This window comes from Biomphalaria glabrata, chromosome 7, assembly GCF_947242115.1.
Source record: "Biomphalaria glabrata chromosome 7, xgBioGlab47.1, whole genome shotgun sequence".
Taxonomy (NCBI): domain Eukaryota; kingdom Metazoa; phylum Mollusca; class Gastropoda; family Planorbidae; genus Biomphalaria; species Biomphalaria glabrata.
Genome location: NC_074717.1, coordinates 38,161,657 through 38,186,004, shown reverse-complemented (window position 1 = coordinate 38,186,004; position 24,348 = coordinate 38,161,657). Strand labels below are relative to the sequence as shown.

The 24,348-nt window shown below is 34.0% G+C and overlaps 1 protein-coding gene and 1 long non-coding RNA gene across 2 annotated transcripts; one reads left to right on the top strand and one right to left on the bottom strand.

Annotated features, from left to right (window-relative positions):
* Window positions 1-954: 954 nt before the first annotated feature.
* On the bottom strand, window positions 955-24,175 carry LOC106078286 (uncharacterized). The gene is made up of 8 exons (XM_056035294.1): window positions 23,950-24,175; window positions 20,655-20,725; window positions 20,402-20,483; window positions 10,426-10,523; window positions 9,742-9,780; window positions 8,493-8,836; window positions 5,883-5,957; window positions 955-4,660 (listed from the first exon to the last, which is right to left on the bottom strand). The coding sequence occupies exons 1-8, from the start codon at window positions 24,055-24,057 to the stop codon at window positions 3,798-3,800; spliced, it is 1,680 nt and encodes a 559-aa protein (XP_055891269.1). The 5' UTR covers window positions 24,058-24,175; the 3' UTR covers window positions 955-3,797.
* On the top strand, window positions 11,099-18,904 carry LOC129927246 (uncharacterized). Its single transcript, XR_008778875.1, has 2 exons — window positions 11,099-13,326; window positions 18,644-18,904. It is a non-coding gene; the product is annotated as an uncharacterized LOC129927246 (long non-coding RNA).
* Window positions 24,176-24,348: the final 173 nt, after the last annotated feature.

The window sequence follows — 24,348 nt, the reverse complement described above, 5'->3', positions numbered from 1 at the left end:
ATTTAATACCTATTTATGGATTACAACTGACAAGCCAAGAAGTTGATGTTTGTTTGTTTGACATGTTTTGGATGTTCCTTCAGAGTTAAAGATAATTTACTTCCTAGTCCAAACCTCCTGAAGGACAATGGAAATGGCAGCAGACAGGGTATAAACCCAAGACAGCCCAGCATAGACTGCATAACCAGGCAGCCAGTCGTATGGGTAGGGAGCTCCACTGTGGCTGAGGCTGCTTCTCTCCACTATTCCATTGGTTAAAAACAAAGTATTGGAGTTAGGTTTACTAAAATCTACAAGCCAGTGAAGCAGCAAATAAGGTACTAGAGTAGTTTATTTAATCCGGACATTACATGAATTCGGACACTCACTGTTTTTGTGGTCATAAATCTTTTTTTTTTTAATATTTAATATGAAACTAGCATGCTGTATAAAGTGCTTGTCCATTTTCCAATGATTCTGACCCAATTTCCTTCCATTTAGTTGTCTTTTTATGTAAGAAAAAAGAATTTCCTATGTTACCAGGATGACTTTACCTCTTCCTAGGGTTAAGACTATATTTTTTGGTTGGTTAAGTCTATGCTAATGAGCCCAGCAATATTTATTCTGTTTTTGGAGCTGATTTATTGATTCATAAGCCAAGTTGTTTGATTCCATACACACAAAAATTAATAGGGTGTTTGAATTAAATTACAATTTTCTTACCAAAATTTATTTCAAACAGCCAGTTTTGGACATCAATGTTAATGATCTTATATTATAATTGTTTGTTTGTTGTTTTTTTATAGAGAATAAATAGGCAAATGTTTGGAGTGAGCTTGGTACATTGAATGAAGTTAAATGCCTAGATCTAGATCTACTAGATAGATCTAGATTTATATAGAGATAATATAGAGGATTCAGCTATTTAGGCAAGAATGGTACTATACTGTATACTGTACTATACTACAAAAGATCATCTGTATTAGAAATTTATTAAATGAATTAACAAAAAACACAAACATTCAACACACATCTAATCAAGCAAACATAAAACTAGTCTAAAAGTCTGTGTAAAAGTCACTATCCCAGTGACCTAATTTTGGTAGAATAAGTGTGTTCATTGTTATGACATTAGGTATTTGTTTCGGGAATAAGGGGAAAGTTTTACTTAGTGACGAATGACGAGATAGATATTTAAAAAGTAGAATGCTCTATTCGACACTATTAACAAGACGCTTTTCAGTATACAGACGGCTAGTAACGGAGGACATTAATCAGATCCCTTCTTGAGTATTAAAAGTGTTTATAGTTTCAATAGTGTCGACTACCTATATTGATTGTTTTGGCATTTCGCCAGAGTTCCTGAATTAGTTTAAAGGTTACCTCCTGTTTATTTCATTGATTTTATTGACACTGCGGAAGAGCCACAACATCATATTTTTATTTTTTGTACTCGTGTTTATGCATAATTTGAAAACATCTTAATGATTTCATATGAGAGGCTATGCCTGGGGATCTTAAAATTTAGTTAACGTTAATATAGAATTAAAATCTGAGTTTGTTGATGCCTAAATATAGACTGAAATAAATTATGGTGTCTGGAATCAAATAATGTGGGTCAAATTTGTCTGAAGTAAATGAAAACACATGGCCTCTTTGACCTTAAATATAATAACAAATATAGATTAGGGGTACAAATATAAGAAGTCATCCTTATTCTCCTTAAACTAAAGAAGATTTTGATACTTCATTTTCTTTTCTATATCGAACCATTGTCAAAAAATGCGCTGTCAAAGTCAAACTTTGAAATTTTTGCCTATAGGTGTCCGAATAGCATAACATACTCTATATTAAATGCATAAAGACAAATTATTCTGGTCAATATAACAATATATACACTTCAAATCAATCCCTCAAACAACAAGAGGTCATGTAGCAAAGTTGGTCAAATTATTACAGAAAAATAGAAATGAAACAAAAAAATGCATTAATATGGTCATTGTCAGTCTGTCACATCCTGGGAAAAAATGTATTTTCTCATAAACACAACTATGTATATATACAATTATTTCAGAAAGAAGATGGGTCTATGCATAATCAGGTCTTTTATTTCTCACAGAGTCTAAGTAACAGTACAAGAATCAATTCTTTCTTCTCCTGCTTGTTTTTGTGTTTTGTTTTCACATATCCATCTCCATCAGTACATTTTGATATACAATAAAAAAAAAATATAATATGAACAAAACAAATTGTGATTATGTGTTATTTAGATGCCCTGGTATCAACAATTTATTAATGCATTGAAATAGACATATTTACAATTTTCTTTCCATTTGTGAAACAAATATTATATGGTTACTTAATACTCTTAGATTTACACACACACACAAATAACACAAGTATTTCCTTGTGCAATATCACTCGTAAACAATGACAAGCACATTGATTACAAATTGCAATATAGTACAGATGTAGATAGTCTATTGATGAATGCTCAAAGGACACAACCTTGAGTTTATAGAGTGTTTTACTAAGGGAGCTAATTACACTAAATAGGGTGACACAAAAAAAGGTTAGTCATTGTGAAAAATAGTTCAGAAAAGTAGATTTGTGCGTGTGTATATTGCTTGGGGGCAGTTGGATGGAGATTGCTTTAAAAAAAATTAATGTACTGTGTAGGTATAGACCGCAGTGAGTGTTACAAGAACTAAAGAATCTGCTTTTCTCCTGATTAATCAATGTACCCAAGCTGAAGCACCTTTTTTTTAGTAGCTCAAAGGAGAACTGATTCAACCATTCTAGATTCCCATTCACATGTCCTTATCTATCAACAAGCTATTGGAGGACTACAGCGTGGCAGAGTGAATCAGAGTAGGACAGCTTGATATTGTGGCAGACCCACTCTGAGCTTAAGCCCCAAAAGATCAGACAGATTCTATTATGACTGAAGAAACCATTGGAACCACAGAAGATGTAGTTAGACCATTAAAAACACTAGCAGATGAATCTACACAAAGATACAATCTTAAAAATTAGAAAATCTAAACCAATTTTCAAGAGCACAGGAGCATCAGCTTACTGGACTCTCACATTTTATTTGTTAGCACTTGGCAAGCTAGACTTTAAATGGACATTTTATTTTATGTAAATTTGTATCTGCCAATAAATGTCATTTAGGTATTTTTATTTTATTTGTAACACTAATATTGTTCAGCCTTAACTCGCAAATTTTCTAATTGTTCCTACCATTAGGTGACAGTTTAAATCCAGAGGAATGTTGTGAATGTGAAATCATTTGCTGTTATTCATTATCTTGAAGACATACAAGATAGACAAGGCAATTGGTTTCAGTGTGTCTGTAATATCTACTTAGGGAAAAAGAAGAACAAGCAAAATATAAAAAAAATACTTATATCTAAGGGAAAAAACCACAACATCATAGCTATATCTCTCAATACTGGATGGTTTAATGCCCTTTTTAATAAGACACAAAATTAATTAATTACCACTAATCAAACTCATTCATGTATGAATAATTTGTGCAAAAATTTTAACTTGACCCATGAATGGGAAGTGAAGAAAAAGCATGAACTAAATTTGTACCAGAGTGAGTTAACATAAGCTTTGTAAAAAGGTCAAGAACACTAGGTTAAGAAAGGACTTCTATCAATATGGTATCTAATATATTTCCTGAATCAACCAAACGTTTCAGATACTGTCACACAATAATAAACATATCATGTCCAGCCACTTTTATAACATCGGTCAAGGATTACAATCATTGTCACAAGTTTGTCATGCTAAGATCAGCAACACTTTTACAGTTTGGTAAACCCTGTCTTAGTTCCAGAAGAAATAAAATTAAGGATAGTCTTCAAACTCTCTCTGTTTTTCTCAGTTGGATCATGCTGCATAATAGTCATGTCCTGAGAAGGGCATTCCTGGTTTGACGTCTGCCTTTTAGAAGATGAAAACTTCTTATTGTCAGCAGATGTTTTCTTTGGAACTTTCTCCCTTTTAACATTGGTGATTTGCATGTCACATTGATCTGTAACATTTAATGGAAGACCTGAAAAAGCTCCTGTGACAGAGGTGTGTTTCTTTATCATAGATCTTGTTCTCATTTTATTCTTCTGACTACAGTCCCAATAATTAAGATTAGTTGTATCAGTATCCAGACTTCTATGATCTGTCACAGAATTTGAAATTCTGTATTCATTTTTCACACACTTTGAGATATTATGTTTTATCGTACTATCTAATGAACTTTCATGACCTGTCGTACGTGATATATGTGACATTGTACGACTTTTCTTAACAGAAACAGAACTTTCACAATCATTTCTCAGCAAGTTTGACGAAGATTTGCCAATTTTAGCTTTTTTCTTCAATTTTCTTTTGCCAGGTAAGCTAGAAGTTTTAGGTGAAATAATCATTTTGGCAGAGCTAGTGTGTGCTTCACAATCAAGATCTGAAAATAAACTTCCAGAGCTATTTTCCTTAGATGTATGTGAATCATTCTTCACAGCTTGATTTTGATTGGTTTTCATGCTCTGAAATCCAGGTGCCATTGGCTCTGCTGCTTGTTTGTCTTTGATGTTTGTAAAAGAGCTGGGTTGGCTGCTCTCTTGAAGTGAAGCCTGTGATGAGATGAGACTAGGCTCATAGCTAGATTTCCATTCTGTGGGTATAACAAAAGTAAACATTATCAAACAGCCACACCATTCCCATGTTTCAAATGACAAGGAATGATGTAGATTGTATAAAATGCTAGCTCAGTGCTCAACCTCTATGTGGCAATAACTAATTGTATTTTTCCAAATAAATATCAGCTACCCTTACCACTAAGGCACATTAAGAAACATTGTCAACTCCCAGACTACAACACAAAACTTTGAAATTACAGATCTGCCAAGCATTATAAGGTACAGCCAAAAGATTTCTCAATTTCACTTATTTATATTTCAATTTTTCCAACCAAGTAAACTAAACTTATCAGATCCAAGAAATGATAAGCAGAATGGATTTAAAAAGTGATGCCCCCCCTTTCACCGATTTTAAAAGCAAAAATGTAGCAGCTTCATTTGACAAGCAGCATTCAGTGGCTAATGTAACACTCATCTCCAGAATAATACCTCGTCAACATCTCCCAATGATAATCTATCAACATCTCCCAATGATAATCTGTCAACAATTCCCAATAATAATCTGTCAACATCTCCCAATAATAATCTGTCAACATCTCCCAATGATAATCTGTCAACATCTCCCAATGATAATCTGTCAACATCTCCCAATGATAATCTGTCAACATCTCCCAATAATAAATTTGTCTACATCTCCCAATGATAATCTATCTGACTAAACATCCCTGATATATTTTCAGCAAACTGTGGAGCCCAGCTGAAGTCTCAAAAAAAAAAAAAAAAAAAAAAGAAAATATTAAGGGCATCACTGGTTTTATCAAGGGAAAGAAGAAATCAGACCAAAAAAAAATCTCAAAACATAAAGATATTGAATTAATCATATTTTTAAGTAGAGATAAAAAAAATAAAAAGATATTGAATTAATCATATGTTTTAAGTAGAGATAAAAAAAAACATAAAGATATTGAATTAATCATATGTTTTAAGTAGAGGTCAAAATATGTTGCTCAGCAAAACAGATGCTCAATATAAAAACATGTGTGTATATTTACTGTTGCACATCAAGTTTAAATATTTTTGCTCATTAATTAGATTTAGATTTGTGGTTTAATTCAAGCTTAATTAAGTTAGAGCCTGTCACAAACATGGAGGCATTTTCTTCTTCTTGAACACAAGGTCAAGGATGTTTTTAAAAGGATGGCATGGGGATTAACTTTGAGTCATTCGTAATAGTACTCTGCAACATTAAGGACTCACCAGGTAGTGCATCCAGTATTTGTTGTTGGTCTTCTGGAATCAAAACATATCTAAGTCTCATCTTTTGTTTTGAAGCTGATAGAGAAACAAAAAAAAATGTATCACTAAAGAAATGTATGCTGCAATGCTTCCAAACAGTTACACCAAGTACATCAGCTATTGTTCATGCTGCTGGGAAATACTTTTGTAGTGACCTAGTTTAGTTGAGAGATTGTGTTAGTTTTGTGAATAAATTTATTGTGCGTTGTTTTTTTGCGACAGTAAAAGTAGTGATGTAGTCAGACAGATGAATGACGTTGCAGAACAGGCATGTACATGGAGAACATACATGGAGAACAAGATGGCTACAGGCATGTACATGGAGAACATACATGGAGAACAAGATGGCTACAGGCATGTACATGGAGAACATACATGGAGAACAAGATGGCTACAGAGATGTACATGGAGAACATACACGGAGAACAAGATGGCTACAGAAATGTACATGGAGAGCATACATGGAGAACAAGATAGCTACAGACATGTACATGGAGAACATACATGGAGAACAAGATGGCTACAGACATGTACATGGAGAACATACACGGAGAACAAGATGGCTACAGGCATGTACATGGAGAACATACATGGAGAACAAGATGGCTACAGGCATGTACATGGAGAACATGCATGGAGAACAAGATGGCTACAGGCATGTACATGGAGAACATACATGGAGAACAAGATGGCTACAGACATGTACATGGAGAACATACACGGAGAACAAGATGGCTACAGACATGTACATGGAGAACATACATGGAGAACAAGATGGCTACAGACATGTACATGGAGAACATACACGGAGAACAAGATGGCTACAGGCATGTACATGGAGAACATACATGGAGAACAAGATGGCTACAGGCATGTACATGGAGAACATGCATGGAGAACAAGATGGCTACAGGCATGTACATGGAGAACATGCATGGAGAACAAGATGGCTACAGGCATGTACATGGAGAACATGCATGGAGAACAAGATGGCTACAGGCATGTACCGGAGAACATGCATGGAGAACAAGATGGCTACAGGCATGTACATGGAGAACATACACGGAGAACAAGATGGCTACAGACATGTACATGGAGAACATACATGGAGAACAAGATGGCTACAGACATGTACATGGAGAACATACACGGAGAACAAGATGGCTACAGGCATGTACATGGAGAACATACATGGAGAACAAGATGGCTACAGGCATGTACATGGAGAACATGCATGGAGAACAAGATGGCTACAGGCATGTACATGGAGAACATGCATGGAGAACAAGATGGCTACAGGCATGTACATGGAGAACATGCATGGAGAACAAGATGGCTACAGGCATGTACCGGAGAACATGCATGGAGAACAAGATGGCTACAGGCATGTACATGGAGAACATACATGGAGAACAAGATGGCTACAGACATGTACATGGAGAACATACATGGAGAACATACATGGAGAACAAGATGGCTACAGACATGTACATGGAGAACATACATGGAGAACAAGATGGCTACAGGCATGTACATGGAGAACATACATGGAGAACAAGATGGCTACAGGCATGTACATGGAGAACATACATGGAGAACAAGATGGCTACAGGCATGTACATGGAGATCATACATGGAGAACAAGATGGCTACAGGCATGTACATGGAGAACATGCATGGAGAACAAGATGGCTACAGGCATGTACATGGAGAACATGCATGGAGAACAAGATGGCTACAGGCATGTAAATGGAGAACATGCATGGAGAACAAGATGGCTACAGGCATGTACATGGAGAACATGCATGGAGAACAAGATGGCTACAGTCATGTACATGGAGAACATACATGGAGAACAAGATGGCTACAGGCATGTACATGGAGAACATACATGGAGAACAAGATGGCTACAGGCATGTACATTGAGAACATACATGGAGAACAAGATGGCTACAGGCATGTACATGAAGAACATACATGGAGAACAAGATGGCTACAGGCATTTACATGAAGAACATACATGGAGAACAAGATGGCTACAGGCATGTACATGGAGAACATACATGGAGAACAAGATGGCTACAGGCATGTACATGGAGAACATACATGGAGAACAAGATGGCTACAGCCATGTACATGGAGAACAAGATGGCTACAGACATGTACATGGAGAACATACATGGAAAACAAGATGGCTACAGGCATGTACATGGAGAACATACACGGAGAACAAGATGGCTACAGGCATGTACATGGAAAACATACATGGAGAACAAGATGGCTAGAGCTCAGAGAAGGAAGAATAGTGATAGATAGGGAGACAAGACGAGCTTCCCATTTGTAAATAAATACATCAGTTGACGTATTCAGAAGTCTTGAGAATTGTGAATTGTAATGTCCCTTGGCTAGTTTAGACTGGTTGAGTGAAGTATTGTTGGATTTGCACAGCACACAAGATCCTAGCCAGGACACTTTGCACTCATGGAAAAAATAAAAACCTTAATTCAAAAAGAGGTATTACAAAACAAATACAAATATTATTTCAAAATCTTAGAAAAAAAGTACAAGTACCAGTTCGGAGACAGTCACACTGAGCATCCTGGCTATCTGATTCAGATGTTTCATCTGTTATATGGACGCTCTCACTGCTATTTGTAAACCGTGTATTATTCACACTGCGCTCAGGCTCAACATGAAACACAGGCTCTATACTGTAAACACTAATGATTGAATCCTGCTGCGATTGTCTGTCACATGACAGGAAGAGTGACTCTGGTGAGTTGTCGCTGCTGCTCTCCTGTGAAATTTCATGCTGTTGTTGCTGAGAATAAGCTGAACTGTTCCCCAGGTTGAACTCATTCATAAGTATAGACAGCGGTTCACTATTATTCAGCAGCTCTGGAATCTGTAATGACCTGCACATTAAAAACATGTAGATGATTAACTTTTTCTCTTCGTAATTATTTTACATGTTCCAATGGATTTATTCATTTTGCTCATTTGTATTTCACAATCCTGTTTTTGATTAAACCTCATTAACTTTTGTGTTTGTAATCATAATATGTTATATTTGGTATAAAATTAAAAAGGATTTAATGCTCTTTTTATACAATGCAAATTAATGTTCATAAAACTAAAAATTAATTTAATTTAATGGGGTCAAATTGACATTGGTATCGTCAATTAGAAGAGAAAGAGTTAAAAACCTAATATAGGAGGTGAAAGCAAGTGAGGAAGAAATTAACTTTATTCAGATAGATAACAAAGAACTTTAATAACGATCATATTTTGTTTTACTATTGGTAACAGATTGCAAAGTTAAAAAGGTTAAAAGATTAACACTTTGTAGACAGCACAACTTCAGAAAAATAGTTCTGAATTGATGAGATTACATGGAAGCAATGTTTCGCTCTTCTACAGCCATACATACTAAGCTTAAGTTAGTTTGCAGCCTTCAGTTATGAGTTGAGTATGGCTCATCTTGTGGGGTAATTTTTATTGTGGCTGTAAAGTCCTATTTCGGAGAGGCATTCTCACCTACATATCTCACGTGTGAAAAAAGAAACTGTCTTTTCTTTTGGCTCAAATTTTCTATGTTGACTGAGATCATCATATTTCGCTGTCCACTGCACACCTTGCAATCATTGGCATTGCAATCACTACTCTCCACATGGTGCAGCCTACAGCTAAGTCTTCTTTTAAAAGGGCAGGAAACATGTTTCTTTTTTTTTTTATTCTTACAATGATACAAATCAAAAGCCATATTACATTAAGAAATAAATTTGCACATGACATAAGTCAATGATTAGAAGGTACTTACTTGTCACGTAGGCTTTGTTTAACTATTTCCAGGTTATTCCTGCAGAGAAAAAGCACTAAATTTAAATCTATAAAATCTTCATTCAAAATTAGTTTTTATAGTTACTCAGGAGACATGGGTTGAGTGCTATACAGACTGTCTAACTGAAGGTGTCAAGTTACTCAGGAGGTTGAGTGCTATACAGCTAAGACTGCCAAACTGAAGGTGTCAAGTTACTCAGGAGGTTGAGTGCTATACAGCTAAGACTGCCAAACTGAGGGTGTCAAGTTACTAAGGAGGTTGAGTGCTATAAAGCTAAGACTGCCAAACTGAAGGTGTCAAGTTACTCAGGAGGTTGAATGCTATACAGCTAATAAGACTGCCAAACTGAAGGTGTCAAGTTTAAATCTGGTGTAGGTTGGGATATTTTATTTTGAATTAAATGGCAACCTAGAAATCAAAATAGCTTTAACTATTTGACACCTTTTGAGGAAAGGCTATTAGTAATGGTACTCTACACAAAGGTGCTTTTTTAAAATCATTTATAGAAAGTGTAAACCAGTTCTATTAAAAAAAAAAAATTAAAAAAAATAAAACTACTTTAAAAATTCTGGTATTAAGTATCTCATTTTGACAACAGGTTTACCAGTATTGTATTGTGAACAGTTCTTGTTAATGCTACTATAAATGACAACTAGTACTCACACATCTGAAAGTTTTGTTGGATCTATTGATGTATGTGTCTCAGTAGAGCTCCATTTAATTACCTGGATTGTTAGTTTGTATTCATCTTGGCTATCACACTGTAAATGACAGACACAGTATTGTGTAAATCTAGACAAGCATCTAGTATTGTGTAAATCTAGGCAAGCATCTAGTATTGTGTAAATCTAGGCAAGCATCTAGTATTGTGTAAATCTAGGCAAGCATCTAGTATTGTGTAAATCTAGGCAAGCATCTAGTATTGTGTAAATCTAGGCAAGCATCTAGTATTGTGTAAATCTAGGCAAGCATCTAGTATTGTGTAAATCTAGGCAAGCATCTAGTATTATGTAAATCTAGGCAAGCATCTAGTATTGTGTAAATCTAGGCAAGCATCTAGTATTGTGTAAATCTAGGCAAGCATCTAGTATTGTGTAAATCTAGGCAAGCATCTAGTATTGTGTAAATCTAGGCAAGCATCTAGTATTGTGTAAATCTAGGCAAGCATCTAGTATTGTGTAAATCTAGGCAAGCAATTCAACAAAAGAGATTCAATGTGGATCAGGATGCTTATTAACAATGGAGAATAATGAAAAGACAATCAACACACACTCACACATTAAGAAACTGATACAGACACAAAACAGAGCAGTGAGATTCATAACAAATGAATATTGTTAGACACCTTATTTATATAGGTTAGTTATTTTAGTTATTTAGCGACGCACCATAGTAGACGCATATTGAACGGGACTAGTGACGTTTGGGATATGTTGGGTTAGAGACCGGAAAATCAGTTAGCGATAGAACATTCCAGGGTAACGACGTGTTTAGTGACAGAGACTTCTACTGTGGCCCTTTTATCATAATAAATACATGTTGAATAGTTCATCAGAGTCGACTACATCTCTTCACTAGTTAAAATAGATGTGCCAGTTCTTGTTTGTGTTGTAGTTCAACTGCACGTAATACACCCGGACAATTACACCCAAACGATTGCAGAGTAATTGGTTGACTTCAAGACAGCCTGAACTAGCAACATCACAGTGGCGACCCCGAACCTCGAAGCCCGACGAACATCGAACCGGACCTCGAAGCAGAACGTTTACTCAGGTGAGGGTCGTGCACTCGAAGTTATAAGATTTCATCGGAGTACGGCTGAACACAGCAGCATCACAGAGTGACTTTGTTCTAGATCTACAAGCAGTCGTCGCCTGTTTGATCGCACGTTCAACGAGCCGTTAACTCAGGGTGACCTTCGTCAGGACCGTAATCATCGCAACGCCTGATCTTCATATGCTGAATCGACCTACAACCAGAGAAACCGTTCATTCATAACGGGTGAGAGATCGTTAGTGAACCTGTTGGACATATTTTTTCTTCGTCATAGGAGCCACATTGAGTATCAAGTTTTACCTCGCCAGTTCGAGAAGGACAGTTTGCCCGCTGTCAGAAGTATTGTGAGTACTACAAGTTTGGTAGCTAACTAAATCGAAATCGCTCTGTCGTCTTACCCTTGGAGAGATTCTTGTGGAGCAGTTTGCTCATTGAACCGGTTGCTTGCCACGTTTATAACGGTCACTGTGTTTAACCTTTGGAAGGTTAGTGAAGTAATCTTTATCAGTACTGAACATTGATCTATCTAGTATTCGTCGGTCTAGACCATATCTAGACGTGCTGATATTGTTGTGGAAATAGCTACATCCACTTAATTTCGTTGAAAACCGTTAATCGTCTAACGGAACGTCGTCGGAGGTGACCTTGGTCTCACCTAGTCTACATTGGACAGTTTGGTTTATTGAAGCAGAGTACAACAGCAAACTTCGTCGTACTACCAGAGTAGCAGCAGAAGCAGTGAACTATTTTAGAGAACCGTTATTCGTCAGCCCAGATCAAGTCATCGTCGAGAAAGTCGTTATTCGTCAGCCCAGATCAAGTCATCGTCAAGAAAGCCGTTATTCGTCAGCCCAGATCAAGTCATCGTCAAGAAATTCGTTATTCGTCAGTCGTCCAGATCAAGTTGCCGTCAAGAGACTGTTATTTGTCAGTAGTCATCTACACAAGTCAAGTCATCGCCAGAAGAACCGTTAACCTATTCGTCAGTAACTGTGTACACAAAGTCGTCGGAACTACACATACGGTCATCAACAGTCGTCGAAGAAACTAGAACATTTTGCTGTGGCATATCAGGACATCTGTGGCATTACGTGGGATACTGGTAGCACCGGAGAGCAGAGTCAGAACTGGAAGAGAGGCAGTGGAATTTGTTGTGATCTAGCATATTCGGGAGTCCGAACAAAGGGATCTTTCTTATCAAAAGCTAAGTGCCATTTTTCTTATTAGTATATGTTTAGATTGCCCTTAGAAATAGATTTTGTCTAAATTTGGTACGTTAGCCTGAGTAAAATCAGGTGGTGCGCCTTAAAACCCGTCGGGGTAGAAGACGTAATTTAGATGAAAAGCTATATTATACGTTTAGGGTTGTAATTTGTTTTGTTTGTGTAAACGTCATATCCGTTGTTGCCTGGTTACTTCGTGACGTTATCATTGTGTGCCATATTGTCACATCCCAACCCATAGTGATAGTCTCATTTAATTATTTCATTTGTTTATATTATTTTAAATTATTTATTTTTATTAATTTAATTAGATCTGTAATTTTTTTCACTTAATGATAGAAAGTGCGGGTAGGATTCTTTTACTGTGAATCAGACTAAAATAATTTTAGTTTGAGCGGTTAAAATCAAATATGATTTTGCCATGAGAATAATGCCGAAACTGGCTATGTAGTCAAACACTATCGTCTGGCTAAATTTAGATCTGCAAATTGTTGTACATCTCTTTGGTACAATTTAATCATCTAGACTCTAATTTGAAATATTATTAATTGAAAAATGAATGAAGGTAGTACATTCTAGATATATGTATCTTGTTGAAGATATATTTGACATTGTATACACATATTTGTTTCGTATGGTTAAATAGAACCATAATCTAATCTAGATCTGGACTCTAGACAGTCTTTGAATTTACTCTAGACATTTCAGTCATACCAGATTTTAAAATCGATCATAGTTGGTCATACTAGATCTAATAGTCATAGTGCTCTTGATAACTAGATCTAAATGGTAATATTATACATACTATAATATACTAGATTTAAATTTGTGTGTAATACTGGACCTAATATACAGATCTGAATATAACCATAATAACTCAGACTAGATTTACACATTTACTAAATCTATAGATAGAGACATAACACTTAAAACTTGTATAAAAGTGTGTAAAAACTTTTAAAGTATAGCCATAACCAATATAGGCTAAGTAAAAATATATATAAAATATAAAACACAATGGCTACATCATCATATGTGGACCTTAAGGAGGTTAAGGAAACCGCTATGCAGGATGGAAAGGCCATGGAGTTAAAAGGAAAAGACTTAGCCGCTTATGTACAGCAAGTTGTGAGGGAAGAAATGGAACGTCAAGATAAAATAAGAAGGGAAAAAGAAGAGATAGAAAGACAAGAAGAACATCAAAGACAAGAGATAGAGAGGCAAGAAAGGATCAGAAAGGAAGAATATGAAAAGCAAAAAGAAGACCAAGAAAGGCAGAGAGAGCATGAAGCTAAAATGGAGAAGATGAGATTGGACGCAGCACAAGCCAGAGCCCAAACTGAACAAAGAAATAACACAAATAACTCAAATAATTATACCACTCAAAGAGACAACCCTAATTCACAGACATGGCTAAAGAGAAAGATACAAAGTTTTGATGAACAGAAGGATGACATTGGTGATTTCCTGAAAAGATATGAGGCAAAAATGTCTACATTTAATATGCCTGAAGAAGAATGGTCTGAAATACTGATAGACTTTGTTCATGGTCAAGCTCTAACAATATGCCAAAATCATGACCATCATATTGATGATAGCTATCAGGTTTTAAAAAGAGAGTTATTAAATGCATATGGTCATAATGCTACAACTTTTAGAAAGAAATACTTTGACAATATACCATCATTAGGAATAGAACCCCAAACTACCATTAATATGGAAAAGGATTTTTTCAATAAGTGGGTAAAATTAGAAAAAGTGAATAACTCTTATGAAGGATTAAAAAATTTTATTCTAGTGGACAACTTTGTAAATAAATGTGATCCTCAGTTACAATCTTTTATTAGAGAAAGAAACCCAAAAACTATAGATGAAATAACAGAGATAATGAGAGTATACAAAAATGCCTATCCAAATAAACCATTTTCTGATAGGGATAAGAGCAAAGTAGATTTAATAGGATACACCAAAGAAAATGTTGATAGAAGTAGAAATAGAAACAGATCAAATAGTGGAAATAGAAAATATAGTGAAATAACCTGTTTTAAATGTCAAGGAAAAGGTCATATAGCAGCTAACTGTAGAAGAGGGAATAGTAGGTCTGGAAGTAGAAATAGATACAATGAACAAAATAACAGTAGATATAGGAGTAGAGATAGAAATGACAGGGAAAATTACAGAAATAGGAGTTACAGTAGGGAATACAAAAATAAAGGTACAGATAGGGTATATTTCATGGAAGGAAATAGGAACAATTTTGCAGTGTACCCAGGGTTTGTAGATAGAATTCCAGTGGAATTAATCAGAGATTCAGGTTGTAACACTTTGGCAGTAAAAACTAAATTTGTCAAACCTCATTGGTATAAAGGGTTTACTAAGAAAGTAGAATTAGCAGATGGCACTGTAAGGGAATTTAAAGCTATAAGGGTATACATTGAAACTCCATTTTTCACTGGTTATTGTGATGGCATTGCAATACCAGAAATGAGATATGATATGTTAGTAGGAAACATAAAAGGAGTTAAAGAATGTTCAAGAAAAGAATTAGAAGACTGGCAAAACAAATACAAAAACATAAGACAAAATCATGAAAACATAGAAACACAAAATATAACAAGTATGATAATAACAAGATCAATGGATAAACAAAGTAAGAAACAGGAAAATACAATAAATGTAATAAGTAATGATAAAGAAAAAGAAACCAGTAATGTAATACAAATAGAAAATACAGATGTTAAGGAAAGAGAGATAGAAAATGAAACACAAAATAGTCTTGAAACACAAATATCTCAAAGTGAAAAAGAAACAACACCCACATTTGCATTAGAACAAATGAATGACAATATTATTGGGAAAATTTATTCAAGAATATTAGATAAAAACAATAATAATCCAATGGAGAAATTTTGTATAGAGAATAAAATATTATTTAGACAAACAAGTAAGGATAACAAGAAAATAAAACAACTTGTCTTACCACAGAAATATTGGAAAGATGTTTTAATCATGACACATGATAATAATTTAGCAGCACATAGGGGAGTAAAGAAATGTTATAGGAATTTGTCAAAACAAGTATTTTGGCCCAAAATGAAAGCAACAATCAACAAATACATAAACTCATGTGACATATGTCAAAAGAGATCTAACAAAAGCCTAGTGAATAAGGCACCTATTCAAGAAATGGATGAACCTACAGCACCATTTCAGAAAGTATCTATTGATTTAATAGGTCCTTTAATTCAAACTGAAAATAATAACAAATACATTTTAACAGTAATAGACATGTTTAGTAGATATCCAGAGGCAATCCCATTATCAAATACAAGTGCAGAAAATATCATTAATGCCATAACTCAAAAAGTAATTACAAGACATGGTATACCTAAAATTATATTGAGTGATCAGGGATCTCAGTTTAAGTCAGAACAATTTAAGAAATGGACTAAACAATACAATATACAACACATATACTCTTCGGTTTACCACCCGGAGAGTAACGGTTTATGTGAACGATATGGTGGATCATTAAAAAGATCACTAACAAAAATAATTCAGAATAATCAGAACAAGTGGGATCATTACATTAACTATGTACTATTTGCTCATAGAAACAACATCCATGAAGCAACACAATTTTCACCATATGAAATAATACATGGAAGAAAACCCAGAGATGAATTAGATGTTTTTAAAGAAAATCTAATAGGCAATGAGAATAAATTAAATAATGACAGTGAAACAACAATCACAACAGAATTGAAAGAAATATGGACTCAAGCATATAACAACAATAAGAAGTACAAACAAAGTGCTCATGAGAATATAAATAAGAAAAGACAATTGATAACACTAGAAGTAGGAAACAATGTATTAATATTGATAAATGACCTGAAAAATAAAATTGGTAAACAATGGAAAGGTCCATTTAAGGTGATAAAACAAATTAGTGATGTGAATTATCAAATTGAAATAAATGGGAAAATTAAAACATATCACATAAATAATTTGAAACTGTATCATGATAGAGAAGATGAGTTGATACAAAACATTCAGGAGGAAATAGAAAATAAATTTTCAGAAAGAGAAGAATGCTTGATGATAATAACAAATGAAAATCATAATGAAAATGATATTAAGGAAATACCTGTAATAGAAACAAAAGAGAATCAAACTTGGCAAAAGATTAATCTTAATAATCTAACTAAGGAAAAGTCAAAAGATATAACTAAAATAATACAGGAATACAAAGAAATTTTTTCCAGCATACCAGGAAAAACTAATATTATTAAACATGACATTAAAGTAACAGACTCAAAACCTATCAAGCTTAAGCCATATAGAATACCGCTACATTTACAAGACAAAGTAAAGAAAGAAATAGACAATTTACTAGAATCAGGTATAATTGAACCATCAACATCTCCTTATGCTTCACCAATTGTGATAGCCAAAAAGAAGAATGGAGATATAAGGTTATGTATTGATTATAGGAAACTTAACAACATCACAGAATTTGACCCATATCCAATGCCAAATATAGAGGATATTTTACATAAATTAAATGGAGCAAAATTTTTTACTAAATTAGATTTAACTAAAGGTTATTGGCAAATACCTTTAACAGAAAATGCAAAACCTTACACAGCATTTGTAACACCATATGGTATTTTTCAATGGAATTATATGAGTTTTGGATTAGTAAATGCACCTGCCACATTTAATAGAATGATGAACATGATAATTGGAAACAAAGAAAATGTTATTTGCTATTTGGATGACATATGTATTTTTAATAATAGTTGGGAGGAACATTTGGTAGATGTAAAAGAAGTATTCAAAATAATAAAAGAAAGTGGACTTACAATTCAAGCAGAAAAAGTAGAAATAGGATTGGAGGAAATAATTTTCTTAGGACATAAAGTAAATAACAACATGATTAGCCCTATTGAAGATAACATAAAGAAAGTACTTAATATTGAAATACCTACAACAAAAAGACAAATTAAAAGCATATTAGGAATAGTAAATTATTACAGAAAGTTTATAAAAAACTTAGCAGAAATAGTGAATCCACTAAATGACTTACTTAAAAAAGGAAAACCTCAAAAAGTAGTTTGTAATGAGGAATGTGTGAAAGCTATTGACAGAATTAAAGATGTTTTTAGTCATGAACTAATATTAAGACTACCTGATAAAGACAAAATATTTTATGTCACAACTGATGCATCTGGTAATGCTATTGGTGGTTGTTTAATGCAGAACTATGATAACTTACATCCTATATTATATGTAAGTAGAAAATTGTCAGAGGCAGAGAAAAAATATAGTGTCATTGAAAGAGAAGCCTTAGCTGTAATATGGGTAATTACTAAGCTAGAGAGTTATCTAATAGGAAGGAAATTCATATTATTAACTGATCATAAACCTATTCAATATATACAGCAAAAGAGCATGAAAAACAGTCGTGTTTATAGATGGTTCTTAGCACTACAGGAGTACAAATTTGAAGTGAAAGCTATTAGTGGATCTGTGAATATTGTAGCTGATCTATTGTCTAGAATGACATTGAAATGAAATACTTTTGTAAATAAACTATGATTATATTGAGTATGTAATATATATTAATATATTGACACCATTTATATGTTATGAAAAAGGGAGATAAGTAAATTTGATGTTAAGCATTTAAAAGTAAGTATGGATATATTTTTTTTTGTGTGAATCATTTCATATATCATTGACGAAAGTTAGTTCTATGGAAAAGGGTGAGTATAAAAGAAAAATGGACAAAAGCGTATAAAAGGGTGGTAAGAAAAAATGTATTGAATGTGTAAATAAAGTTTGTAATTGTTTTTTGAAATATTGTATTTTATCAGATTACTGCCAGTGAAGAACATTTGAGATGTGTAGGACATGCCCATAAGATGCCACATTTTCCTCCATGATGAACGGTGTACCAATGAAGATGATTTTGGAATGTTATGAACTGTTATGAACATTGAATATGAGGAACTGTCAAGATGAAGATGTCAAGATGAAGATGTCAAGATTTTATGTTTGTGGTCTTCCCCTTAAATTGAAAATGCCCTTGTAAGACTTGACAGTAGTGGAAAAATATTGACATATTTTTTTTTCAAGGGGGGGAGGAATCTGTTAGACACCTTATTTATATAGGTTAGTTATTTTAGTTATTTAGCGACGCACCATAGTAGACGCATATTGAACGGGACTAGTGACGTTTGGGATATGTTGGGTTAGAGACCGGAAAATCAGTTAGCGATAGAACATTCCAGGGTAACGACGTGTTTAGTGACAGAGACTTCTACTGTGGCCCTTTTATCATAATAAATACATGTTGAATAGTTCATCAGAGTCGACTACATCTCTTCACTAGTTAAAATAGATGTGCCAGTTCTTGTTTGTGTTGTAGTTCAACTGCACGTAATACACCCGGACAATTACACCCAAACGATTGCAGAGTAATTGGTTGACTTCAAGACAGCCTGAACTAGCAACATCACAATATTCACATTTGACTAGAGTAACACCTTTAGTAAAATCACTAAATTTAGAAAGCTTTAAGAATAGAAGATTCAAAAGTAAAGTAGCAATTATACATAAAACACTGAACCATAATCTTCAAATACAAAATTTAATAAAAAACTCAGAAAGACACAAAGATAAAGGCCCATTTCTCGTTTCATATGCTAGGACAAATTTGTACAAATGCTCCTTCTTCCCTAGCGCTATTAGAGCATGGAATGGGTTGCCTGAGCTAGCCAGGAAAACCAGTGACTTGGCAGAATTTATGTCATTGGTTAATATGCATGACTGAATGCATGACACATAGGACGTTATTTACTTTTTTTTTTTAAGTAACGCCTGTATTATGTAAGATAAGATAAGAAGACACACACACAAAGTAGTCCTCCACTGTCTCACAGCTCTATTTCTTCTATGCCTTCATTCTGGAGCAGAAACACTCTCAAAGCATTGCTGTTTAGGCTATTGCATGAAATAAAGCACACCTTTCACCATTTTGATGGAGGGGTGAAGCACTGAGGTAGCATTACTGTTTATTAACTTAATATTCTTTTACAGTCAAATATTAGCCTTTGAGAACTGATTAATGTTTCAAAAGCAATGGGGTTGTTAGGAATTTCTTTGTGTCTTGCGACAATGGTATTTACTTCTTGTTCCTAACGTAATTTCTGTTACTTGATAATGAGAATGGGGGAAGCATTAGTCAATATTAAATAATTAATTATAGCTCCTCCTTCATGGTCAAGCATGAACAAAGTCTCATTTCCTATGAACTCGAAGATGGCTTGAAGTAAAACATTGGCTTTGAAAAGCTGATTGCACACAAGGCATTTTTAGGTTCGGCCTGTTGCATAGTTGTCAGCTTTTTCTTCTTAGTTTTTTGTTTTTAAAAAATCTTCATTCTTTGCTGATAGCTGTCTAGAACTTTGAAATGACAACTCCTCATGCCTACATGCCATGAGGAGCAGTGAAGGGCTACCCTTTCCCAGTCATGGATGTCAATTTCATATTCTTTTCTTTGAGGGACCCATTGAGAGTATCGTAGTTAATTCACTAAATAAATAGACTAGCTGCAATTTAACCTACAGTACCTCTGTGTTCAGTAGTTGAAAAGTGTAAAGTTGAATATTCAGGTCAATACTTTGATGGATACTGAATATATCATCTTGGTCTCTGAAATACATAAAAAAAAAAAAATTATGCACTAGCGAATATTTTTTAAAGAAATAAGCTAATACTTTTTTGAATTTAATGAATGCAGAATACCCTGGAAAATATAAATAAATAAATATGGCTCTATATGTCTCAGAAGACATATATACATGGTAGAGTTGTATCACTTACTTCTGAATTGCACTATGTGATTGAGGATAGAGTGGAATCAGGTAGTAACCATCTGTCAAATAGAGTTCATCCTTAAAATAAAATAATAATAAAATGTTGATATATGATGAAAGGGTATAAATAATTAAAAGGGAGATGATCAGTGAAGCAGCCAAAAAGACTCGAAAACTATAAACGTTATTGTTATGCAATTGAGTTATTTTCTGTGCTGGAAGGTCATGTTCATTTGGTGTCAATAATGAAATTAACCATGAGAGATGTGTGTGTTTGCTCTTAATGTTGAGATGAATCTTGTAGAATTAAGCCAAGCAATAAGTTATTGGTGTTACTTGATTACAACTATAAACACTTCAGAAACACTGGTTTAATGATGCATATAAGGATGAAGATGTTCAACAAACAAGACAATATTAGCTTACTCCCCTTCATAGAAAAACAAAGTATTCCAATGAACAATAGTTCACATCACTTTAAATTCTCATCTTAAGATGTTAACCTGCACACACAAACCTTTACAAATACTGTTACACCCATATGGAACTATCAAAGGTTATATCTTTCTTTGAATGCTCCAAATCATCATTATCAGAAAGGTCTAATGCCCCATTATTGTTGTGTGGTCTAATCAAATCATCATCATCAGAAAGGTCTAATGTTCCATTATTTGTGTGTGGTCTAATCAAATCATCATCATCAGAAAGGTCTAATGCCCCATTATTTTTGTTTGGTCTAATCAAATCATCATCATCAGAAAGGTCTACTAATGCCCCATTATTTTTGTTTGGTATAATCAAATCATCATCATCAGAAAGGCCTAATGTCCCATTATTTTTGTGTGGTCTTATCTCTTTTGCTGACATGTAGGTGGATATGTGACACAGCTCATTCAAATCTCATATATATAATAAATTTATAGTCAACATTGAGAGTCAAACACGAGTTAGGTAGTCAAGCAGTCCATGCCACAGTACACATTCAAAGTCATTTAGTTCCAACAGTTAACCTTAGCTAGCTCTAGAATCTAAACCAGATGAAAGACAAAAAGATCTCTAATTGAGATAGTCAATAGTCTAAAATCTGATATATATCTTATTTATCTAGATTGAGGATGGGAAAACCACTTTATCTAGAACTAGCATTACCTGCCGGCTATGCCCATTGATTTATTCCAAGGCTATGTATTGTTTGGTTCCGCAAGGTAGTCATAGTCAGAAGTGGTAATGGATTATAAGCACTCCACTACTTATAAGTTATACTAGGAAATATTAGTAACCACCAATGAAAAATTTTGAACAAGTTTTTTTAGAATAAGTATATTTTTCTGATGGTTTCTGGAGGTTGAGACCCACAGGTTGAGAACCAAATAGGAAAAAAACAACCCCTGATCTAGAATCTAGACCAAAAAATTACCTAGTAGGTCTAGAGTCTATAATCTATTTTAGTATTTAATATCTTGATTCTAGATAAGATAAATGAAGAATATGCATCATATTATTATCATTATATGCCATCATGGAATATGGATATTAGATCTATTCTATCAATCTATGCAAATTATAAATAATATCTAGGTAGATCAGGGGTGGGCTAATTACGACCCGCGGGCCACATGCGGCCCGCCAAAGTGTTTTATGCTGCCCGCCAACACCAACAGAAATTAGGTGTGCCCACAGTATATAGGGCCTAGATATAAAAATGCAAATATTTAAAAAAAAATATCTACATAAATTATTGAAACTGTCTCATTATAAAAAGTTTTAAGTAAACAAAGATTATGCTTATTGGCTATATATGTCAATACACTCAATTCAAGACACAATGTCTGAGTGTTGGGTAGGCTTGGAACAAGATGGCAAGTGTAACAACTGATGGAACTCAATCTATGACTGAGAACCATAAACTTGAAACAGCAAAGTTTGCACAAAGCTGCATATAATTTAAACATTAAATTACTGGTAATAGTAAAGTAATGGAACTTACTAGAGCTAGGGGAGTTAACCACGGGTAGTTCTGATTTATGAATAAATAATCCATTGGAATGTATCCGCTAGCTTAGCATGGGCAAGGCAAAGGAGAAGAATATAAAATCTCAAGGATGCAACAGTTATAAATGTTACTTAAAGGACATTGATTGTGACTTGGTTACCAATATTTCTAATGAAGATTAGAAGGCAAAATTTCATTTTCTATATAATTTCTATTGCAATTGATTGTTTACAAATGAAATGTAAATGCCTGTTAAATCTTTTCAAAGAGGCTTTCCCATTTGTACAGGCAAGCAAATAAAAATAGTTTTTGTCATTTTCCTTTGCTGAAAGGTGAAACTATCTTTAGTGAAATGATTAAAAGTACAACACTTTTTAAAAGAAGCCGATTAAGCTCCAGAGGACATAACTCAAAGCAAATAGAAGTCCCAGTCAGCACTACCACGAGAGTTTTATGGGTGCCAGAAGCTGTATTTCCACACTTTAAAAAACTTTGCTGCTGCACACTATTTGGGTACACATACATCAGTTCTTCTTCTTCATTCTCATTTTACATGTTGAAGGGTTCAGATCAGTAATCCTATATCTGAGATGAACTGCGTAGTGGTTTCCAGATCAGGCAGTTCTCTAAATAGTCTTTGGAGAGTCTTGTTTGGGTCCCTTGATTTAGTATGCACCATTAAAGCATTCTCTGGTGATGCTCCACAAGGGCAGGCTTCGCTCGTCCCGACATTTAACTTCCGGAACATAAATTGTCTCATTCAGTGAGCAAGCATTTTTAGTGGAAACAAAACAAGTATAATCACTGGTCAATGTTGACTGACTGTAATTTGACAGCAGTCACACACAGGGGTAACAACTAGTAAGATAGTTTCACAGTTAAGAAACATTATGCACGAGCGTAAGAAGTAAAATACTGCACATTAAGTACAATTGTATATTTGAGGGGATATTGTGATATAAAAAGACATTAGCAATTTTAAATAAAACTGTAATACAGTGTGTATATATATATATAAATGCGGCCCGCCATTCCAAAAATTTTTTAAATGCGGCCAGCCATTCCCAAACTTTTTTTAATGCAGCACTCGATACAAAAATGTTGCCCACCCCTGAGCCGAGGCTGAGGTAGACCTAGATGATACTAAATCAATTAATTATTTTCTATATAAAATTTAATAAATATAATAATAGATCTAGGTCTAGATCTAACTATATCAGTATATCAAGTATATGAAATAATTTTATCATCAATTTTCAAAAACAAACTTTCACTAAAAGTTTAAAATTAAAAGTAAAGTTTTACAAACCTGCAAAGTTTTAATTTGGGCTATTTTTTCTGATTCACCAAACTGACCAGCCTGAGCATTATTAGAATATAACTTCAAAATATCATTCAATATCCAAGAATTATTCATTTTTAATCTTGAGTTTAGACAGTTTAGAGTTAGACTCTAGCCTACAAACACTCTATAAATTATAGTCAAGATCTTACTCTTCCTTTCGCTTTCAACAGAATGAATTGTACAAGAAAAAAAGTTGAAATGTTTATTTTATTAAATAAAAGAAACAATATCAAAATAATCATCATTTATACATCTAATACAATCAAGCAAAAATTGAGACTATCAGCTAAATCTAGACTCTATATTATATTTTAGTTATTATAAACCTTCAGTTTATTATATTTTTGAAAATACTTTTTAAGT